This window comes from Stegastes partitus, unplaced genomic scaffold (genome assembly GCF_000690725.1).
Source record: "Stegastes partitus isolate 25-593 unplaced genomic scaffold, Stegastes_partitus-1.0.2 Scaffold210, whole genome shotgun sequence".
In the NCBI taxonomy this organism is placed as follows: domain Eukaryota; kingdom Metazoa; phylum Chordata; class Actinopteri; family Pomacentridae; genus Stegastes; species Stegastes partitus.
This window is the reverse complement of record NW_007577941.1, coordinates 432,442-455,935: the sequence shown is the minus strand read 5'-3', so window position 1 is coordinate 455,935 and position 23,494 is coordinate 432,442. Positions and strand designations below refer to the sequence as shown.

General features: G+C 45.5%; 1 protein-coding gene across 1 annotated transcript in view; it reads right to left on the bottom strand.

Annotated features, from left to right (window-relative positions):
• Positions 1–117: 117 nt before the first annotated feature.
• The window catches only part of dlgap1b (discs, large (Drosophila) homolog-associated protein 1b), a 47,036-nt gene continuing 23,659 nt past the window's right edge, over positions 118–23,494 (bottom strand). The window contains exons 5-10 of the mRNA XM_008280798.1: positions 9,784–10,169; positions 9,627–9,706; positions 5,727–6,142; positions 4,460–4,551; positions 3,558–3,710; positions 118–2,999 (exon numbers count right to left, since the gene is read on the bottom strand). Coding sequence (XP_008279020.1) covers positions 2,784–2,999; positions 3,558–3,710; positions 4,460–4,551; positions 5,727–6,142; positions 9,627–9,706; positions 9,784–10,169 — 1,343 coding nt within the window. The 3' untranslated portion in view covers positions 118–2,783. The remainder of the gene's footprint in view (positions 3,000–3,557; positions 3,711–4,459; positions 4,552–5,726; positions 6,143–9,626; positions 9,707–9,783; positions 10,170–23,494) is intronic.

The window sequence follows — 23,494 nt, the reverse complement described above, 5'->3', positions numbered from 1 at the left end:
CGCGCCCCTGCGGAAGGGAAATGCCCTAAAAACACACCACGCTAGCCTTGTAATCTGTTTAATTATATTCCAATTGAAAACACATGTGGAGACGGGAAAGAAATGAACACAACAAAATTATGGCAATGATATTTCTTTCTTTTTTTTTTTTTTCTTTTTAATGCTGATAAGAGCTCATACACGTGCCATAACATCAACAGTGTAATAACATTAAATACAAAATGTATATCTGCTTAATATGTTATTTGATTGGGTTTTTTTTTTGTTTTTTTTTTAGTTTACATTTACATAAGGGAAACATTCATTTATGTACAAATGTTTATTTGAATGTTTTTCTCTTAATATAACTACATCACAAGCTTCAGAATTTGCCAGGATTTGCTGGAGTGTATTTTAAATTTTTAACCACAATCCAACATTCTGGTTTCTAACTCCCTGCTATACCAGGAGTGTTATATTGATATGTTAATATAATAAAACATAAATAAAGAATCAATCATTTGACAGACAATTCAATTCAAATACAAGTTCCAAAGTAAAAATACTAAAATGAGCTTCAATCTACGTAAAATGGCATTAAGTTTGAACTATTGTTATATGCACCCTCTCTAAAATTTATATCGACCGACTAAAGGAAATACAAATCATACTGTACGGTTACATCATCACTTGAGATCCTTCACTAACAGACGTCTCTCGATGAGAACTTCAGGTAGCTGTTCAACAGGGACAAATAGCAGGAATATTACTGTATCCTTGCCTATAGTCATCCAATGGCACAAAATATTTCCAGATTTAATACAGAGAGTTGGACTACACACCAAAGTCCTGCTATTTCTGTTATCAAAACAAATAAGTGACCGAATAAAACCGGCTCAGGATTGTCTCCACATTCAAGCAGCTGACAGAAATACCTTGTTACGCTGAAGTAAGTAGGGCTGCGACGTTCAACAGGAACATCGCCTAGAAGATGGCATGGACACGGTTTCCTATATTTAAGATCATGGCCTATCCTGATGGCAGGGGGTTATATACAATAAGAGGCAAAGCCATGGGTCACACACGGTCACATGAAGTCACTTTCTCTCACCTCTCGAGCCTCTCACACACACACACACACGAACACGCACTCGACACACTTCTTCCCCTGAGACTGCTGTTGTGCTCGACTATCGTATTAGAAATTAAGGCTGATCACTGAAACGGAAAAAGAAAAAGAAAGAAAAAAAAGGTGCCTGTCATGCTAAAGAACATAAATAAAACACAAACACAGTATAAGGGCCTTGTTGTCAGTGCATAATAATAATCACAATGTCAATAAACAGTCATTGTTCTCCTAATCAATAAATTAAACATGAATACAAAATATTAGAAACTGGATTTTTTTTTTCTTTTTTTCCGTATGACCTTCAAATAATTGCTTCATTTGGAGGCAGAGATAGTGCACACACAGTGAGGAGAAATAGTCCCTTTTCAGTCCTGTAGTCTCAATACTGTCAATAAACCTTTCTTGTCTAAAAATGACATAATAAAATATAGTACAACTACCAGTATTGTACCAAATATCAGTATTTTAGCGTCACCAAAAAGTCTGAACACAACATGAGTTAGGCATAAACCTGTTAAAAAAAGACAAAAACAAAAAGAGTACCTTGTGTGAGCATGCACGTCATGGCGTTATACATGTCCTTTATACAAACATGTGTTGCTCAGTTTCAAATGAGACAAGATGGGTGTTTTGTTTACAGTTTATTGATACTGCTACCTTAGTCATTAATTAGAACTAGGACTGTTTAGACCTAGAAAAATAGGAAGCACTTCTGAAACATATATTTGAATCAAACACACACACTCTCTCTCTTTTCTGTTGCACACACACACACAAAGATTAGGTTTGTGGCATTTTAGAACAGTGATCCTTTCAGCACTCTTTGCAGAGGCCTGCTCCTGGCTCAGCAGCCGCCCTGCCTCACCTGGAGGAGCAAAAAAAATCTGACCTCTCGACCTTTCGTACGGGGTCGACCTCTGGCCACCGGACAGACCCGTCAGACGGAAGGCGACTGTGTCACCGGATGACACTTTAATTGCCTCTTCTGGTCTTTTTCCCATTAGGTGTTTGACCTCATTATGCAAAGCGTAAACTTGTGAGATTATAATACTTTCAGAATCCAATATAGAATTTTTTTTATACTAAAAATATAAAAATCAACTTCATAAATATCAAGTCAATGGGTCTGGGTTGCGTGTGGCCTCTCCCTTTGATCTGATGTATCGACCTGAGCAGATCAGATCGAATACATCACCTGTGACTACGTGTGTTTGCATGTTTATACATACACACATATGCACGCGCACACACACACACGTGCACATGCATGCTCCCTCTGTGTCCTCAGCTCCTGAAACACATTGATGTGAAGCATCACTGCTGTGCTACACCAGGCTTACTTTGTAATATTAGGTCACTTTAAAAAAAGGGTGGGAGGAGGGAGATTCGTAGGAGACTTCTTAGGGGGTGAGGGGCAGGTGTGAGGAAAAGAGGGAGTGCTACATCAAAGCTGGGAGGAGGAAAACGAGGGGAAGGGGAGACAGATAAATAAATAAATAAATATTGTGAATGTACATTTCTTGTTCAGACAGCTTCCATCGTGACTGACCCCACAGTGATCTAGGGAGTCTGCAAAAAATGTGATTATGCTGTGTTGTAGCACCCTAGCCTTACCATTCAGTGCTATTTGTGTTTATGGGACAATGTATCGTGTAGGTACATGTGTTTATGTGTCTCATAGTCTGGTCTGGGCCTCAGGAATATAGATCTCGATACTGTCTGCGCTCTCGGTAGCAGAGCTCTGCCGAACCGACGCGGCACGTTTGGCAGCTAGCAGGCGTTTGCGAGCCTCCAGACGCTGGCGCTCAGAGCTCTCCAGCGAGCGGTCCCTAGCCAGGGGAGGGTGGCCCTTCTGGGGCTTCTTTGGCACAGGAGGGGGCATCCTTCTCTCCTGGACAGGAATGACAAATAGTCTTAAAGACAGACCACTGAGTCCTCATGGCAAGCTGCAGCTAAAACACAATGACGAGCGACACAACTGCAGCCAGTTTGCATATAAGGGTTAGAAAGAGCGGTGTAGCTGTTGCCGGCAAAATGTCAGAGCATGCAATTTTGAATGAGGTTATGGTTCACAGTGGCAGCCATTTGTGGGGGGTAAGAGAGCACGATGGTGGCCATTGCGTGAGGTAAAAGACCATTGGAGATGGACAGGCCCCAACGGTGCATGGCAGGTAGAGAAGCTTCTCAAAAGCAGCTCACTGTCGACAACAAGACAGAACAAAACACACAAATACAAGTGGTGGCGTCAGGCAGGCAACATGACAGTATGCAACACGTGTCTGCATGCTACAACAAAGCCTAACTGTGAATCATTTGGACTTATCATTGAAAGTGTACAGTAATGACAGCAGCTAACATGCGGGTTAGTGAAGCATTCCAGAACAATACTGAGGTTAGGTCACTTGATCGTTTAAAAATGGAGTCTCATATTCGCCATGTGCGTCTGCACCTGAATTTCTGGGGGAGTCAGAGGTTTCCAGTTGTTGGCTTTGAGTTGGTGGAGCTCATCAAACTTCAGGCTAATGTTCTCGATGGACAGCTGGAGCATGTCCCAGAAACCCGCCAGGTCCTGCGAGATGGGCCGCGGGTGTGCATTTGGGTTCTGGTACACAAACATCACACATATACACAAATGGACACATGAAGACACACATACAAACACATACTGTTTATATGCTAATCACAGATGTTTGGAGAGATGCAGTTGCTGTGTGATGATTCAGTTTTAAAGCAGCTGCTCAAATCACAAAACTGGCTTCGAGTTAAATGCCAAGCTGAACTGCAACTGGAATGACACTGAACTGACATCATACTGTGATACGTGGGAGTGCTGGGCGTGAATCCAGACTCTGCCTTTGACTTCTTTATTAGTCTTTGTTTTGAATCGTACATCGACTGTGGTTTTAAAAAAAAGTCACTTTGTCATGATAGCCTTCCTCTATTCAATGGTGCATTAATATAAATATAAACACGTTCTAGTTTATAAGTTGTATTCTTATTGGATCACTAATAATAATGTTTTTAAGGTAACTATTTATTCAAAGGCTGAATTTGTGTGTTTGTAAATGGCTGCTCTTATTGTTATATAATGCGCATACAGTATAACAACGGGTATATAATTTTGACGTGCAGCTGTGCACATCTGATTCTGAAGTCTGTGTTTCTCAGGCGCTTGCTTTCACTCAAAAAGATCATTTTTTTTAATACGTGAAAGATGGCAAAGATGTGATGTCTGTACTAGAAGCTCAGTAAACGACTGCCGGCCTGGCCTGTCAGAGTGATTTGTGCAGGATGATGTCAGCGTGGAGGGGGAGGGCTGGGGGAGCATGCAGAGGATGAGGTGACACATACCAGATTCTCCTCACACAGCTCCCGGAACTGCTGGAACTTCTGGGACATCAGCAGCTGGGCACTCCCCACTGCACTGCGGATCTTCCCCAGGACTGCAGAAAGACAGAGACGCACATGCATGCACACACGCACACAGTTCACAATGCAATTACTCACAGAACCGCATACTGCAGGCATGTTGCACCACTAACAGAGGAGGTGCATTAGTAATGCAACAAAAAGAAAAAAAAAGAGAAGGATTCTGTTTTAGATGTGGCTTTCAGGAGCAGGAATTATTTAGGTGAGCGGAATAACTACTGAAATGCAAAGAATTTCCTTTTAAAAATAGAAATTTAGTGAAGACAAAATGCCACATTTATAGTACGTGCAAAAATGTTTTTGCTGTCGTCAAATCAAGCTAAAGTCTAATTATAGAGATGTATTGCTTTTACAATGTCTGTTTGGCCAGCTGATATATGAGCTAAAGAAGGCTGCACTGTATAACCTGATTCCACTGCTATTCTCTCATACAGCACATCCCAAAGGAATGTAACCGTCAGTGCATACATTACTCCACATGCAATCAGAAACTGACAGGGAGAATAATGAATCTGTATTACAGACACAAAGTCCTCAACCCCTTCAGGATGCGTGTCTATGTGCATGTGTGTGTGTGCGCGCATGGTAGTGTGGGATCTGGAAAAACATAACCTTGAGACAGCCTCCCTGTTCTTCGTGTTCTGTGAGAGAATCTCTTGCCTGGAACCATAACAGCACAACGCTAGCTGCATAAGCAATGACGTTTTCAGTAGCACATGAAATAAGCTGCGCAGTAAGGACAGGTATAAATACAGTGCCTGCTGCCTGAGGCGTGTTTGCTCAGTCTGGCGTGTCAGTGTGGGTGTATGTGTGTAAAACATATTTAGACGTGCTCATGCAGACAAGCACTGCTCCGTGTGTATGTGTGCTACATGAAAATCAAATAGTTGCCTTGAAGGAGCACTGAGAGAACTCTGTTTGTGTGAGAGATCATTATACAGTGTGTCTAGAGGACACATGTGTGGCTGGAGCCAGCAGCGGCCTATTGATAAGTATGCACGGTATGTCTGTGGAGGCCAGAGGGCCTGAGACAGGAACAAGCAGCTATTGTGGTCCAATACCATGAATACCAGCACCCTCCGAATCAGGAGCGCAGAGGAGAGGAGGATGAAAAACAGAGCTAATATCACTGTACAACAGACGTTCTTGTCTTCACATTATCACATTTAAACCTGATGATTCGACTCACTCTCATCAGGCAGCTCATTCTCCATTTCATCCTGCTCCATCTGTCTGCACCAGCCCTCCATTCGCTCCGTCTCAGCCTGCAGCAGCTTGAGGAACCAGCGGCCGTCGCGGGGGCACACCGATCGCCCGACGGCCTCCAGGGCCTCCACCTCTGGCTCGGGCACGCTGTCCATCCAGGGGTCAGGAGGGGGCAGGATGGACGGGTCAAAGCCCACGTCTCCGTAGTCGTCTCCAGCACAGGCGTGGTAGTGGTTTCCAGAGCCCTGGATGCTGACGGTGGAAGAGCCGGCATCGCGAGAGTGCTGGCGCGGCATGGTGGCACAGTGACGAGGTGGCAGCTCTGGGGCGTCTGTGGGGTTATCGAGGTCGGCCTGCACCGCTGTGGTGACGCTGTTGGAGCGGGTCATCCTGCGGTAACTAGGACAGGACGCAAGAGCGAGGTTTAGTCGCTTTTTCACCTGTTAAAGATCAGACTTTACGTTAGTTTATTAGCGTTTTCCTTTCATCAGTAATTATGGTATTATTTACACACAGCTCCTGGAGGTGCTCCCAGTGTGACAAATTGAAATTATGATCACAGCAATCTCATCACCGATAGTGATGAATAGCTTTTGTAGTGTCTTTTGTGCGCGTGTTTTGTCACCTGGCTCATTCAGAAGCAACAGAGTGTGCAGTCGGCTGTCGCACCACAAGCCCTGCTCCGGGGGCTGATGCACATACACAAACAGTAGAAGTGCACGACAACACACTCACAAACATACACACCTGGGACCCTTCTCTACAGCTGGGTGTGCCATGTCGTATTTGGCTCAAAAAAACTTTGTGCCGCTGTTGTGCAGCCTTTGCCAAGTCCCTCCACGCTACAGCAGCAACAGCAGACATGCACACACAGACACACACGTGCAAAGATTAAATCAACACACACACCGACAAACACACACAGTTGGCTACGTTCTCACCACCCCTGTAATGAATGGGACGCTGGAGGGACGCGGGCGCTGTGCTGCGGGATGCTGGGAGGGGTGTGGGAGGACGGATTGGCTGGCTAACTGCTCACTGATTGGACAAGATTACAGCTCAAAGTGGTACAAGGCTCACAGCACATAACTTATTAACACATACAAAAATGTAGCTGCTCACTGAGCCACTTAAAAAGCAAGCAACACACTTTGATAAATGCACTTAAAAGCCAGCATGGACAATGGCTCCAAAAATACAAAGAAAGAGCAAATAAAAGCTCATTAACGCCCATTTAAGCTCAACGCAAATGTCCTCGGGCAAACTTGGGAATTCAGATACAGCAAACATGCCTTATCCGACTTTTAGACACAATTAGATTCACATGTTTGATGATTTCTGCAGCGCCAGCCGGTTAGCTGCACATTAAACATGCCTACACTCTCACACATGAGCCTCAGCTTGACCGGCCTGCAGGATGACACACACAAACGATCGCAGCTCCGTCACCTAAGCTCATCTCCGGCCGCTTACTCCTCCTCACCCATTCATCTTTACTTCCCCTTTTCTCATTCATCTCTACCCTTCTGTGAACATGGTGGAAAAAAAAAAAAAAAAGAGAGAGAGAGCAAGAACAAGGGAGTGGCATCGGGTAGATCAAACAGAGTGTGTATGGGCTTGATGTGTACATACCAGCAGCCTGGTGTGTGTGAGTGTGTGTGAAGAGCAGTTAAAGTGTAACTCCTCCGAGCAGGTGTTCAGTTCTAATGACCTCAGCCTGCTTTCTATCAGGCTGCTAACAACTTCCTGCAGGGGCAGAGACAGGCAAGGCCAAACACGGCCCAGACAGATACACAGACATATCAATAGACAGGACGCAAAAGAACAAGAACAAGGGCATTTAGGAAGAAAATGTCAACGTGAGGGAGAGAGGAGGGACTGTAAAATATGAGGAAAGTATGCAGGAGCAAGTAAAAACGCAGAATGTCCATGTTTTTTTTGACATTCATGTGACGGAACGCTGTAAATCACCACAGAGGCGGAGTCTTGCATTCCACGTGCTGCTGCTTTCAGAATGGCTCTCTGTTTTGAAGTCTTAGTGATCTCTTATCTGCAGAGAGTTTGGTTCAAACCACAAACAAGAGGAAATGCTGATGCGTCTATAATGCCTCATTTGATTGCAAGAAGAAACGTCAGAAATGCGAAACAGGTATGCTGGATGACTCCACAGCTCGTCATGCTAGTGCGCACCACAAGCTGACGTTTCAACAGTTACATCTGCACACATGGCTTCTTGTTTTTTTTTGGGTTTTTTTTGCTCTTGCTTCAGTTAGTTAGGACAAAAACAAAAAGCCCGGGAGGTCTAGCGGTCCCTTTAACGGACTTTCCAAGATGGATGTGCATATGGTTTAGTCACTATACGACCATGAGCAATGTTCCATTTCTCCTGTGACTGCAAAGCCATCTGGTGACCAACATGCCTAAACCTTCACTTGTAAGGCCATAAAAATTTAGAACACATTAAAGAATCCATCAAATTTGATCCTATTTGTAAATCACGGTTTATTTGCCGCGTTTGGCTGCATGTTTAGATAATGGTGGTTTCCTCAATGTACAGTCACAATCAAATAAAAGAGAAAACAAATATGATAAAACCAGCTTCCTCTGTGTAAAGTTTGTGTAAAGACATGCTTGTTATTTGCTGCATTCATCTATGCTACAGCTATTTTCCACTCCCTCTCAGTTAATCCCAGTTCAAACAGCACAGTGAGGTTATGACCTATGATGGCTGCGTATAAACACAGAGACACTCACACACTCCCACACAGAAACGGACCCACTGGAGCAAGGCTGCAGGAGTTTGGCACTCTCACTGTCTGGGAATCTAACGTAGGGGGCAGCATGCCCAGACCTCCCAGGTGTACACACACACACACACACACACACACACACCCACATGCATAGGCCGGTACAGATGCACGCCAGCAGGTAAACAATCGAGCATGCACCAACAAAAATACCGTCCAACCTCCTCTGAACATTAACCAGAGTATAGTGCAGGCTGCAGTGCTGCATAACATCCATCCAAGCCTCGGCGGACTACAAGGTGTCTGGATGAGTTAATATTTGGCTTGGCGACTCATGGAACTCAGAGCTTGGTCAGTCAGCTGAGACCTCCTCTTTCAGAAATCCCCTCACATTCCCTGACACTGTGAAAGTTTCAAAGTGCTGGACTCGGTGCTCTCTGTGACCTATGATTAATGCTGATGTGCCTTTGAATTCCAGAAGCACACCTTGACTCCGGTGGAAAAACCATTACTGTGACTAAAGTGGTCAGCTTCCCTCACCGAACGCAAGGTCAGTGTATTGACAGGGTGACTGAGAGCTGACAGAGAGGCCAGAAACGCCTGTGTCCTTGATAAAGTTTGGTGCGATGTGAGCTAATGAAACAGAGTGCACACTAGGCCGCTTCTCCTCAAACTGGGAACATGTTGCAGAATGAAAGACTGTGGCTGACAGCACAGCAGTCTCTCTCAGAACTAAACAAACCCAATAAAACTCCCTCCCTCCCCCTCCCTCTCTCCCTCCCTCCCACACATACACAAACACACAGCCTCAAAGTAGCCTGAATCACAATGACTGGAGCAACAGATGGCTGTCAACTCACCCCCTCCACCTTCCCAGCTCCCTGCACCACATCCTCTGGCCCAGCTGTCACTTGGGGCCCTCTGGCTGAGGGGGCTCTGACGCCAGCCTCCCCTGAACTGGGGACAGCTGCTGTGGTGAAGCTAATGTAGGGGGGCGAAAGCTTGTAGTGCACACTACAAACCTCCCTCTGTTTCCATAAGTTCTGTTCCCGCTATCTCCCGCTCATCCCTCCCCTCACACTTATCCAGTTTCACTTTTACAACCTCGTGCTCGTTCTCTCTTTGTGTCGACTCACCATCGTTCATCCTCCACCTGAATTCCTATCGACTGGAATTTGGACTGCTCCTCTGTGGGCTCTCCTTCCTCTGGGTCCACCTGAGACAAGAGGAGAAGCTGTCAAACTGCAAGCCAGAGTTTTGTAGTCTGACTGAGACTTGGGCTGACCCACAAACCTGGATCCCTATGGAGAGGCACTTGCGGAGCGCTTCCCTCTGTGCCTTGCTTTCGGCGGAGACGTGTGCGACGGCGGAGGTGGTGGCGGTGGCAGTGATGGTGATGGTGCTGTTGGTGACATGCTGGCTCGCAGGGCCGTGCACCTGAGCGTTAGCTGCCTCTATGGCCGCCGTCAGGGCCTTCATGCTGTCGATGCTCTCCGTGGAGTTGGACAGGCCCGGCTGGGAGCTGATGCCCGTCCGAGGGCCGGAGCCCCCGTCCATGTACGCATCCTGGGCGGATTCGGTGCTGCTTTGGGCCGTGATGGATATGAGAGGTTTGGATGGGGTGGTTCGTGGCGGGACCGGGGGAGGTGTCTTTTTGTAGGTGGTGATGCATGATGACACTGCAGAGAGGAGACAGAGAAAGACGAATTATTACACAGCGTAACAACACGCTACAAGGGCATTACAATGACGCCCTTGTGGTGCTTTCGTCAGGGTTATCTTGGCTTGGGCTTGAGACTTTAAATTTAATAGGCTGTGCTGCAAACTAGAGGGGTGTGGTTTGAAAGACGAAGTGAGCATTTGACCAGCAGGCTCCAATTAAAGCCACTTTTCAGCTGCATTATGAGATATACAGAGCATATACTTTATACATCTGGCACTTCATAGATATATATAACTAATTCACTGCCTCTGAGAAAATGACAGTTTACCCAGAGGTCTTACGTCTCTGTGTGGAAGTAAAAAAGGACAGTAGATTAGGGCCAAGTTCAGCAAATCAGAGCCGCATCTAGCAATAGGATTAGTATGTCAGCCACTTGACCCACTGATCTAGATGGTTAAGCCCTCTACGCATCGACTGTACACATCCAGAACAGTTTGATGTGCTCAATATATCTGTGCCAGCTTACGTGACTTGCTGTTGTTTGCATGCATAATTAAGCACAGAAGTTAAGTGATATTGCAGAAGTCAGCTCGAGAGTTCAATGCACTCTAAAGGGCTTTGTATTAAATCTAAAATCATCACAGCTCGGCTCGGTAACACTCTCCCTCCTGCTGTCAGCACTCTCTCCCTCTCATGTTACAGCTACAGGTTCTGCACAGACAATGGAGTCTCTCACACACACTCAGTCTGAGGCCCGTCTATAGGAACATGTCAACAGACGAAAGAAAACAATCCTGTACGCCGAGAGACAAAAACAGCCACCTCTTAACTACATTACGGCTTGGAATCTCCTTCCTGGCCTGGTCCTATCATCAAAACTAGGTCGCCCTCTCTGTGCTCTGCAGAAAAAAACTAGGACAGCGGGTTTCCTGGATCTCTTTAATCCCTACAAAAGACAAACATCCTACCGTGGCGAGATTGGGGCTCTGTGTGCGGCAGACAACTGTTGCTAACCACACCCAGCACACGCACCCATGTCTAAAACTATTAGAGTGGGATCTTGTTTGCTTTGTGTCGTTGCCGTCTAACTGACAGCTACAGAGAGGTCTTAACATTGGAGGTGTACAGAGGGCTGACTTCATCCTTTAGGTTTGTCAAAGTCATCCGCCGCCCTCCCACCTCCCTCCTGCCTCACCAGCAGCGATTGGACGATCCCAGACAAGATCTGCGTCTTTGATGATGCCGTAGCGAACCACAAGAAAGACAAAAAAAAAAAAGAGCTACTGTACATCCTTCTATAGCTAAATGTCATGTGTATTTGTTTAGAGAGATACTGTATGCGCAGAAATTACTGCCAAAGCCATCTCAGGCGAAATCATCCGAGCATGCCACAATATGCACCGCTGTCTCGACTTCTCGCAGATGTCTGGGGAATATGATCGACATCCAGGGTTAATCTTTGGAAAGGTTACAGAGTACAAACCCACAAGAGAACAAAAAAAAAATGCACAGTGAACACACACATGCACTCGCGGAGGGAGAGGGCGAGGTCCTGCCCCTATCAACTGTGGAGGTTCAAAGGATAGAATGTCAGCCCCTTTCAGAGCTCCTATCCCCTGAAGTCATCTAAAAGTCACACATGTGTGTACGTGCATGCTGGATGACTGTATATGTGTGCGAGGCTCCTCTCAGGCCCGCGGAAGGGTTAAAAAGGGTTTTCATCCGCTCAATAAAGCACTGTATGAAACACTAGACGACGCGCGGTGTCCCACCTAGCTGTCACTGTGAGAGCCAGACACACTGGAGAATGACAGGGGTTTCGAATGCCTAGACAGGTTAAGTAAACACACTCAGGAGTTGGAGCATGCCCACACACACACACACACATATATGCATACAGGCCTGCAGAGGCACACAAATAACACTGACACAACCCAGCCTAACGCTTCTCCACATCAAGGGAGATGCAGACTTCCTGCCAGTGATATGCTCTCTATCCATCAGGAGCTGTTGTCAACAGCGAACCGGCCTGTGACAGGAACGCAAGACGTCTCATAAAATGTTGAGTTTTACGTTAGAAGAACTCCTGATGAAACAACCTAAGTGAATCCTCTAATTCATGCTTGTCTGACAATAGCGAGGCGAAAACAACGGACCAAAACAACTGTCCTGATAAGACAGAGGCCAAGTTTCCAGTTTCCACAGCAATGATAAGAAAATAGCTTGATCCTCTTGCAGCCATGAAAGCATCAGACAGCTACACTGCCCTGGACCTCCCACACACACAGTCAAGGACAGAGTGAAGCAGGAATGTGACGCAGGACTCCATCAAACCCTTAAGAAGGAATGTGGAAAACTCTCTTCACCGACCACAGATAAACACCGACAAGCACACAGAAGAGACTGTCTGTCACAGTAATATCAGGTTAATGCAGCTTTGATCACAGACCTGGTTTGTATTCTCTTGTGTGCAAAGAAAAAAAAAGGGGGTGGTGTGGGGGACAATTTCCTCGCTAAATGGAAATGGGGTTGTGGAATTTCATCTCTCCTCCCTCACAGAGGTAGCTGCAGCCTGCTGCGAGTATTGTCATCCCAAAGAAGAGAGCAGGTTGTGAATGACAAAACTCTAGTGCTTCTCTGCCAAATCCCTCTTTTGACAAATGCTTCAAAAGTCCCATGCCGACAAGTTGGTGTGAATAGCAGTTCTTCTTGGCAGAGCACTCTCCCCACCCCTGGGCTTGATAATATCAAAGAAAGCCCTCGTCCCTCCCTTGAGACAAAGCAAAGTCTCATTCATTTCTCCAGCCTTCAGAACAAAAACAGACTTGCGAGCCCGACCTCTTTCTTGGCTCTGCTGATCACTGCGTCCCATTTGTGCGTCTGCATAGGTGTACGCTGTTTCCTTTATTTAATCACCGTGTTCACGTTAGTGGACAGATTGAAGGCAGGCAGCTGCCTTGTAATCTCCGATCTGTATATCTGTGTGATAGGCCACTTCAAAGAGCAGACGGTTTGGTTTAAGAGGCTAGCTAACAGGAACGGGCTCCCTCGTGCGGGGGCCAAGGGCAAATCTACCACTATCCGAAGAAATACAAAGGGCAGGACAGGGGGTGGTCGGTATGGGGGAACATTGACAGCTGAGCCCAGCTGCACTGTGTTTGGGATGAGGGTCTGCCAGAGGGGAGGGAGTGAGGCAGGGAGGGGAGGTTACAGAATAGCTAGCAGAGAACAAGAGCTGAACAAGGACTGAGAAGAGGAGGAGGAGGAGGGACGGGGGTAAATCAGAGAGTTACTGCCTGGCTCCGTCTGCTCGCTCTGTCCATTTGTCCGTCTCTCTCCACCATCATGCACGCACGCACAGAGAACCAGCTGGAGTCCTTTGTGATAGCGTCACCATGGCGACACGTAGCAACACGAAGCTAGCAGGGAGGCCTGGCGCTGCACCAGCAGCAAGTAGAGGGGAGCTTCTGTTAGCCATTTGTTTACCTTGACAGGGTACACTGCAGCTTCACTGACACTCACCTAAACAGCAACCAACAAGGAAGCACAGCAGGAATAATCGCCTTCGCCGCTAGCACAACTTAAAAATCACATAAACACCAGATTACTAGCGCAGAGAGGGCAACTAAGTGCTACTGCGTTGTAAATGAATATCCAGTAATGTTTCAGGCCCTGAAGCGTTGGGCCTTTGTGCAGCTGAACGCAGAACTCTACCAACCAGTTTGTCTTGGCTCCTTGTCAAAAAAAAGGCTTGTCACCGTGTTTCTGGGACAGCGTCACGGGTTGACAATAACTTGAAAGGTTCATATGATGTGACACTGCACTGCTGTTGTGAGCAACAAAATCTCAACTCAACATCGCCTCTACTAGGCTACTCTGAGTCACTGTAAAAATTGAGGAAGACAGGCTAAAATAACACAAGATAGCAGGTTTGTTGCTCATCATTTATCAGCGTTAATCAGCTGCAGACACAACAAACCCTGCACACAACACACAATGCTCCTTTAAAAGTCCTCTAACAGCCCTCTGAGTCACCTGAAAGCCTCTCTGAAACCTCCATGTCAGTCTGTGACTCTCAGCCACCAGAGGTCAGAGGTCACCCGAGAGGGTTTCTGCTCTCCAGATGCCTGAACTCTCAGACACAATAGCTCACTGTGTGCGCCTGTGTGTCTGTGTGAGCAGGAGGGAGAGGTGGCGGCCTGTGAATGCCTTTTAAAGGGGGTATATTTAGCATGTGCGAGTGCTTGTTGGAAAGGCAGTTTTCAGTGCAAACGGTACCGGGGTTGTAAACATCCTGCACTAACTTCTGAATTTAAATGGATGTTTTGTTTTTTTTTTTCCTAGAGTCGAACATGAGCATGCATATCAGCACCAAACATTTGTTAAATATGCCTCCAGTGTCCTCAGACCAACAGCGCTATCAACAAAGCCGTGTGCTCAGTGTGCCCCTTCTGACAGAAACCCGTGTCAACAGTGGGTAACTGCTCTGGCAGGCTTGTGTCTCCTGAATCACTAGATAAGAGTGTGTTTACAACTGTCAGCCACCGCTAAATCTGGCAGGCAGCTGCTCCCTGTTAGGCAATAGATTCACTTCACTTAACCCACTTTCCTGCGTTCCAAGTTCAAATAGAGAGCCTGGTTACCTGCATTCCACTTTTATGGCTTGATGCTCTCTTCGTCCTGTCAATCAGTGACAGGCAGGGACAGACACGCTGAGAGTTAAAAACCAACTGGGCGGAGAAATAAAAAACTCATTTTCAAAACAGGTTGTTGCTCCGAGTGATCACATTACGCCGCGTGTTTCAGATCCCCGCTGCCTGGGAGAGCTGGTGTTTTGACGTTACACCAGTCTTGAAATATGCAGTGATTGTTTTATGTCCACATATAATTTCAAAATAACTAGAATTTACTCTAACAACAGTGCATTCGTTAACATCAACACTGTAAATACCAGCTAGATGACATTTGTTGCACTATCAGGTATAATCATCCGAGGTTTGGTATAAATATGTAATCTCAAAGTTCCTCCCTGTACAGTACTGAAGTATGTGGGCTAATCTCCTGAAGACTTTTCTTACATGAAGGGGGTTTCTCATTAGACCTGCCCTGTGACGGCTTCGGGCCGCTTCCATTGTTCTCCACTCCTCCTTGGCAAGGGCTTTACTCTGACTAGTCCACAACCACATGAAGAAACACATCAGCCTTTTGTTTCTGTCCAAAAGATCTGCCTGCAGGGGGCTGAAAGAGCGAGCTACAGTGGCTCGACATAAGGGGAGAAGGAGAAGGAGTGGGAGAGGAGGAAGGAAAGAATAATAGAAGGAGAAGTGAGGAAAGAGGATAGGACAGAGGGTAAGTTTTCCAGGCCTTTTTCCTTCAGTTCCTGTACATTCCTGCTGCTTTGTGGGGCATAAACCTGAGCATTAGCCCTAAACACTAAAGCTAACATGCCCACACATCTCACGCATGCTTTCACTGCACTCATTTCCCACAGCATTGCTCACCGGCTGACTGATGCTTTAAGAGTAGACTGGCTCACTGTGTGGAGTGACACATCAGATGTGCCGGCAATGACAGCATGGACAACTGTAACAAGTCTGGCATACCTAAAAACAGAATCATGAAGCTGGGAGAAGTCAGTCGGTCTTAAATGGATTTGTGATTGAGCAGTGTCTCGCTCCGCATGAGGCTCCGAGTATGAAACTTGTTGAACTCAAAAGAAAACGAGAGTCTTGATGCTGGTATTTGGTGCTTCCAAGTGGATAACACAGGCCACTTAGGTTAGTGTCTGGTAAACTAAAAATACCCACAACAACACAGCAATGTTGCCACCACACTGTCTCCGAGTGCTAAACACAGCTGCCTGATAAAACACGACTGACCACTAGAACTGAGAGTCTTACAGCCAAGTACTGGAAAAACATAACCGCAAGTCTGGGGAATATTGGACACTGGGACAAAATAGCAAACAGACACACAACAAAAAACAAGAGGAGGACACACACACACACAGACAGAAACACACAGGAATCAGCCTTGAGGGCTGAAACACAATGCCGATGTCATGTCATTACATGAAGGATCACTGCTTGCTGCAGCTGCTATTTACATATAAATGCAGCAGAATGTGGTCAAAAGTTCACTTCTCCTTTCTGCTTACAAAAAAAGGCAAAGTTTGCTTGTTACAAGCTCTCTGAGGATTAACTCCAAAAGGCAAAAAAAAAAAAAAAGACTCATAACTTGATTCATAAAATGACTGGGCACAAAAAGTAACAGGAAAGCTGGCTGGCAGTTTTTACAAGCCTTTGAGTTTACTCTTCCAGGAATGCCGTGAAACATCAGCGTCGGGTGTTGTTTCACAGTCCTGGGTTTTTTTTTTTTTTTCCCCTCCTTGCATTCCTTCCCCCTTTCCCCCTGTTTGACGTTCTTTGTCCTGACCACTTGCACATGGAGGCGAAAGGAGACACTGGCGGACTAATCCACTGCCAGAGGCACACTAAAGCCATCTGGGCCCAAAACCAAACGTCAGGCCTTCTGTGTCTCCTATATGAGAAGGAGGAACCGAGGCAGGCGGGGGAGGACGGATGGAGAGAAGGAGATGGAAAGTTAAGCGCGAGGAAGAGGAAAATGAGAGAGAAGAAAAAAAAACGAGAGAGAGAGAGAGAGAGAGAGAGGGGGAGACAGAAAGGCAGGAGGTACAAGAGAGGCTCAGGGGGGATTTGGAACAAGAACCAGGCTACACTGGCGCACACTGTCTTTTGTGGTTTCCAGTCCTGACCCTCTGACCCTATACATCCTGTTGAAGGGGCGGAGGGGGCGAAGGGAAAGACGAGATGGCAAGCTATAGGCACTGGCTGCGTGCATGTGCATCCAAAGCAATGCACAACAGGGTTTTTTTTTTTCTTCTCCCAAATAAATATAAATATCTGAGAAGATGCTACAGAGCTCTATCTGCCTCTCAGGTGTGATTTTTCACACCCCTCTTCCCTCGCTTCCTGTGTGTTTACATCCACTCCCCTGCAGAATCTTGTGGGGGAGGAACAATGGCCTCTCCAACATTCCCACTCTCCTGCCGAGAGCACTCGTTTGTCTCGTGCATTCCTTTCCCCATTCATCTCTTTCTCTCTCTCTCTTGCTCCTCCTGGACAGAGAGAGAAAAAAAAACTCCTGCTACTCTTTACACGGGGGAGGGGTCTCTGTGCCTTAAAAATCTCTGAGTGGAATCAGTCCCCCCTTGAACACAACCTCTCCTCCTCCTCCTCCTCCTCCTCCTCTTCTTCTTTTCCTCTCTGTTTTACTTGGTTAGTGAAGCAGCAAAGCTTTAAGAAAGGGAGGAGAAAGAGGAGATGCATTCTTTCTCTCCCTCTCGCTGTCTCTCAGTATGTACCGGGGGTGAGTTGTGGCTTATTTTTAATGACTGGTTAAAAAAAAAAAAAAAGAAAAAAAAAAAAAAAGAAGAAGAAGGGGAGGGCTGGGTCTCTTCCCCGCCGGCCGCTTGCACACAGGCTCAGTCACTTAGACACACACATTACTGTAGCTGAGTCTGGGACTTTCACAGAGAAGTCTTTAATTTGCACTGGGGCCTGGCCTCCCACACTGCACAGCCCAAACCACCCACTTACAGCCATGAACCATTCCTCAGCGTTACTCCAACGTCTTCTAGACCCTCCAGTGCAGTGAAAGCAACATGAACTCTCAACCACACAATTTAGCTGTCAGGCGGAGTCTAAAAACTTTCAATATTCTGTCAAGACAACGGAGCATAAAAAGATGTTTTCCTCCCTTTCAAACAATCTCCTTTTGGAGGAGATTTAACTATATGTCCCACTCCCTCTTATGTTTTTCATTCCCCCAGGGCTTTAGGTTTGCAGGCCCTGCCCTGCCCAGCCTTAGCATGCAGGAGCCATGAGGATCATCCACAGTCAACACTGAGGAAATCCTTTCAGGGCTTTGCTTTTCCTTTGCTCTTTCTGATGCCAAAACACAGACAGGAAGAGCCCAAATGGGAGGAGTGGGGCAGCCCCTACCTGACAGAGCAGCCCCTGTCCACCTGATCTGACGACGCACCAAATGGCCCGTTTACTCCTTCGTATTTGGGGAAGTAATCCTCAAAAGTAAACTACAGATTTCTTCATTTCAACAGGAAACTATGTGTTTCTCTCTGCAGAGGGGAGGCAGCAGGGGTGCACTGCCGCAGCCATTCTTTGCCCTGTCAGCTCCTCCCTGCGCCCCTTTCTCATCCCCCCCCCCACCACCACCACCCCGACTCTTTTCTAAACTTTTGAGAGCAAGAGAAGAGGAATGAATGACATTCTCCTTGCTTGCGCTTCCTGTGTCAAAAGATATCCAAACGCCACTCTTCCTCCTCAAATGGCTATAATCAAAGCATTCCAGGCCGTAACAAGCTGAGACCAATTAAGTCGTAAGTAAACATAAATACCTAGCAGCCACTAAAAAAGAAAAACTGTCCTGCAGATTTATCCTATTGACTATTATTCTGCCTGAGAGCATGTACGGGCAGGAAATCACTGCTAATCCAGGTCATGGAAATACACAAGAATTACTCATGATTGATTAGATGTTACAGCAATTTCTTCACAAATATTTAACAAGCGCCTACCAGTGCAAGTTATTTGCATGGGTGTTTTTTTTATGATGACATTGCAACGGAGCGTCATGTTACTCATTATTTGGGCCATATTCAGCAATTACAAGTTGGACCACATTACATAAATTCAACTGGCAACGCGCTTCAAAGCAGGTGAGGCTATGATGACATCTAGTGAAAGATTCCATATTGCAAGTTGCTCTTTTCTACACGAGGATCACAAGAACCACTTCAACTTGAACGCCTGTTCCGACATCAGACAGACTGGGAGCGCATTAAGTTAAGAAAGAAGAAGCTCAAAGGCATCAGAGGCGAATTAAACCGCAACCGTACAAGTTGGAATAACACCCACGAGTCGAGTAAAACTTTTGAACTGAATTCAATTGCTCTGGATCTGTTTATCTGGTGACTAACGCTCTTAAGCTGACATTGAGCTGTATGAAAGAGATGCTGAGTGTTTTTCCCTTGTGTCAATGAAAAGAGCGACAGTGCAAGTTCCCACTGGCTTGCATTCTCAGACAGTCGTGACAGGATGAAGTAATTACTGAGTGGCTGACACACCAGCATGGCAAGGATTTATCTCCTCCAGGAAGAGAGATAGCCAAATCACAGTTTACCCACATCGAGCTCCCAGTTCGGGCTTGATCCCGCAGCTGCAAATGGAGGAGAAGCCACACACAAACACTCTGTCACCGTCACATGCGTGCACACACCCTCATGCTCAAAAAGCCCAATTGGAGTACAGCTGCCAACCGCAACTGAGAACGGCGTCTTTCTCTCCGTTTTTTTGTTCGACATGTGTGTGCTGTTCGTGCCCCGGTGTGTCACCACATGCCTTGACCCAGCCCTCGTTTCCTGTCAAACACACCTACTCGCACCATCAAAGCCGGTGGAATGACAGCATTATGCAGGTGTGTGCGCGCCAGAGAGAGAATCGCAGAGGCAGATGACACCAGAGTGCTGTTTAATTTACATCCCTCTTTGAATAATAATTCCACCTTAGAGGATGGCAGCTTTGATCCGCTGACACACAGGTGTAGTTCACATGCAGAGGCACACGTTCTGCTAAGACAGGGCTTTATCTGTCCCTGTAATTAACGCCAGAGCAGGAAATGGAGAATACTAGTATGCGTGTAACCGAGGAACAGAGATAGCAGGAGGGGGATTGATGGAGCTCAAAGGTGCATTCCTGCACAGCGTCCTCGGCGAACGCTGTTTGATCTCCTGTGTCTCAGAGGCACATATACATCAAGCAAAGCGCGAATGTCAGTCATGACTCAGGGGTACAGTATCTCACACGCTGATCACTCATTTCCTCTATCTCAGTCTCGGTGATGTAACACACAAACACGCTGGTGCTGTTGATAAGAAGCAAACAGTGCCTAAAATAATATCTGACAATAATCCCAGCGTAGAACTTGTGAGTTGCCCCATATACAGGGACCTACTGCTGTGGTAAAGCGTCAGGAGATTATCGGGATTTATTCTAAAAATAGGACTGCGGCTCCCTCTAGTGGTGGCAAACCAGAGCTGGAAAACTGAATTATTTATTATAGCGCAAATTCAGTGTTTAGGAGCAACACAACTGCATATCTGTTTTCACAATGCGGTCTGGTTATGTAATGCTGCATATTATCCTTTTTTAAATTTAATACAATGTGCACATCATCTTCATACTTAAATGCCATTATGAGCTACAAGTCTTGTTAGGATCAGGGCTAAGCTGCCATTTGGTCTATTATGTTGAACAAAAACCTGAATACAGCATACAAATGTTGTTCTTTTATGGCTTAGACACTAAGTAAACAATTTAATTTCTATTGTTATGGTTGGTAAAGTGTTTAATGTTGTGAACAAAAAGTTTTTTAACTGTTCAGCTGGTGGCAAACTCTTGACTACACAGCCTGGTGAAGTGCATTTAAAGGACAAGTAGTGTGATCAGTACAGAAACACTCCCTCGACCATCAACTCTAAAAGCTTTATTCATATGACACGATGCAACAGATGACAAGAGAAAGATGGGAATAGACTGCTGGCATGCAAGATGCTGGTATGCCGGTTCGAGCCAAGCACTTGAATATCCAAGACTCGACCATTTGCTGTCTAAAAATCATTTCAAGCACCGCAGACAATCTGCCACATGGCGCTCCGGATCCAACAAAGTGATCCCGTCTAACACGATGTCGGCCAACTTTGCCAAAGGCGACATTCCAGCATCGACAACCTCATTAACTCTTCTGTGTCGCAGATGTGGGGCACTACGCGATGCAAATGTTGGACTTGTGACTTCCGGTCTGCGATCTAACTCTCAATCTGGTCATCATCATTTCTAAAATAGTGCACATTTGGTTGTTTCATGATGGCCATTCTTGCTGTGTGTTAGAACAACAATTCCTTATCCCCCTCTGGTAAATAGAATTGAATAAAATATCACATGCTGCATTTGTTCAGTAGACTTTGGTCGTATAATTTCCTGATATCCACCAAGAGATGAGTCAGGAGTAGAGTATAGCACTTACATTTATTGTCATGACTTTAATGTACGTGAGGGTAATGTATTTTTTATTTATGTGTCATCTTTGTACCAGTAAATGCTAAAACTGGAAGAATAAAACTGCCTTCGCTCAACGTGCCTTCTCAACGATACAGAAAGTGAGCTCCGCAGTGTTCTGTTGGTCTTTTTACTGCAACATTCTGTTATATAAGAAAAACAGAAACATGACAGAAGCAGAGAGTCTATTCGTTGTGTTATCCGTAAACTTTGAGAACTTACTAAAGAACACATGTTTATTAGTCACTTCACACTGCATCATAAATTGGGTAGATATAAACAGCATCTGTATCCAAACGGGTTGCAAAAAGTTATTTCAAGGACTTTTTTGAAGCTAATCCCAGGAGTGCTTGTAGCATCCAACTGTGTCAGTTTTCAGAAGAGAAACGAGAACTAGAACATAAAACGTTCTCTCCCCCCCATGATAGTAACTTAGCTGATGCCAGATGAAGAAATTCGTCTCCTGTACTGTACTTTTTATTTGCAGTTGCTTTTGGTTCTTACAAATACTTAAAGGATGTGTTTTGTAAATGAGTTCAACATAGGTAGAAACATGTAAATATGTGTTCAGAGACAGGAGATGATAATGTGTTGGTAAAAAGTTGGAGCTCCAGAGAGCTTCACAGCTACGCGCTTAGCCGCTTTAATTAACGAACATATTTTCACCTGACCTCTTTATCTTTGTTCTTCGGTCTCTTGTTGAGCTTTTCATGTGGATTACTAGAAATCTGGAATTAACTGTGCCCGCAGTACAAAGGAATTAGGAGGCTGATGAAAGAGGGAAGTTGAAAGTGAGTTAAGAAAAAACTGTTGGAGAACAACTAAATATGCATCTAAACTCTGGGACATCTGATCACTTATGTTTGCTTTGATTGTGGAGTTTAAGAAGAAAATATGATGGGTGGTGATAATATCTTTTATATGTCTGCATTTTTATGTTTCCCATAGATTTTATTCAGACAACTAAAAGAGAGAAGTCCCACATGAGTAGAACTTATTGTTGCTGCTTAGCCTCCCCTCATCACTACATGGTTGTATTTGCAGTACTTCTAATCCAGGGAGATGTTGCCTCTGACTGGCCTGTCATCACATCTCTATCCAAAGTTAAATCTAGACTCCCTCATACTTTCACCAAACGACTGGAGTAAAAGCGTCTACTTTTCCCTTGGCAAACGTTTTGTAAGCTCAGCATGAACACGATAATTGCTTCATAAAAGACGGAAGAGGGCAGCTGGAGTCTTAGCACCTTTTAAAAGTGAGTGTGGTTGGGAAAATATGACTGGATAATTGACAGGAGAGCACATGATTGAGAGAACGGGAGGGAGGGGAAGAGACGCTTGGGAATGTGCACTGCCAATTATTGTCATGCTCCAATAAAACCTCACTGAATCGAAGTGAGAAAAAGAGACAGAGAGAATTAAAGTCACACGGAGGATCGTGACAGCAAACCTCAGGCAACTGGAGATACTTTACCAAAGTGCTGTCTGCTACATTAAACCACTCCCACATCACTCCGAACTCATAAACTGCAACATCATCTCAGCTTGGAACACGCATGTGAGTACAAGTATCTATGTGAGTGTTATATCTGTTTAAAAGAAAATCCAATCAGAGCTTGTAAAAACATACATAGTACCAACTCTATTTAGCCGAGCACACATTAAAAGAGCAGCACAAGAGTTCAGTTAGCAATTTGAAGAAGTGCAAATGTTCAAGTGATGGTACTATTTTTCAGTCTGCCTTAAAAATCTGATCCGTGATGATGTGAAATGTTATACTGAAACTTAATTAGGTGAGTCTGCATACTTAGATGGTGGATCAGAGCAACAGCCATAAATAATCTGAGGACAGTGTTTTCTTTCAACACTCATGTACCAATCAGCCACGATATTACTCACAACAGGGCAGCTGTGGCTCAGGTGGTAAAACTGGTTGTTGACTAATCACAAGAATGAAAGTTTGACGCAGGTGAGCGCTTCATATGGCAGCTCTGACACGTGGGACGGTGTGATTGAGAAACATTCACACACTGTAGAACAGTTAAAGCAAAAAGACTCTATAAGTGCTGATCATTTACCACAGCTCAGGCGAAGTTAAAAACGTCCAACTTTGTACGCAACAATGTTCTGCTGGAAATCTTTCACTTGTGTCACCCACCTAAACATTGCTCCAGACCACGCACACC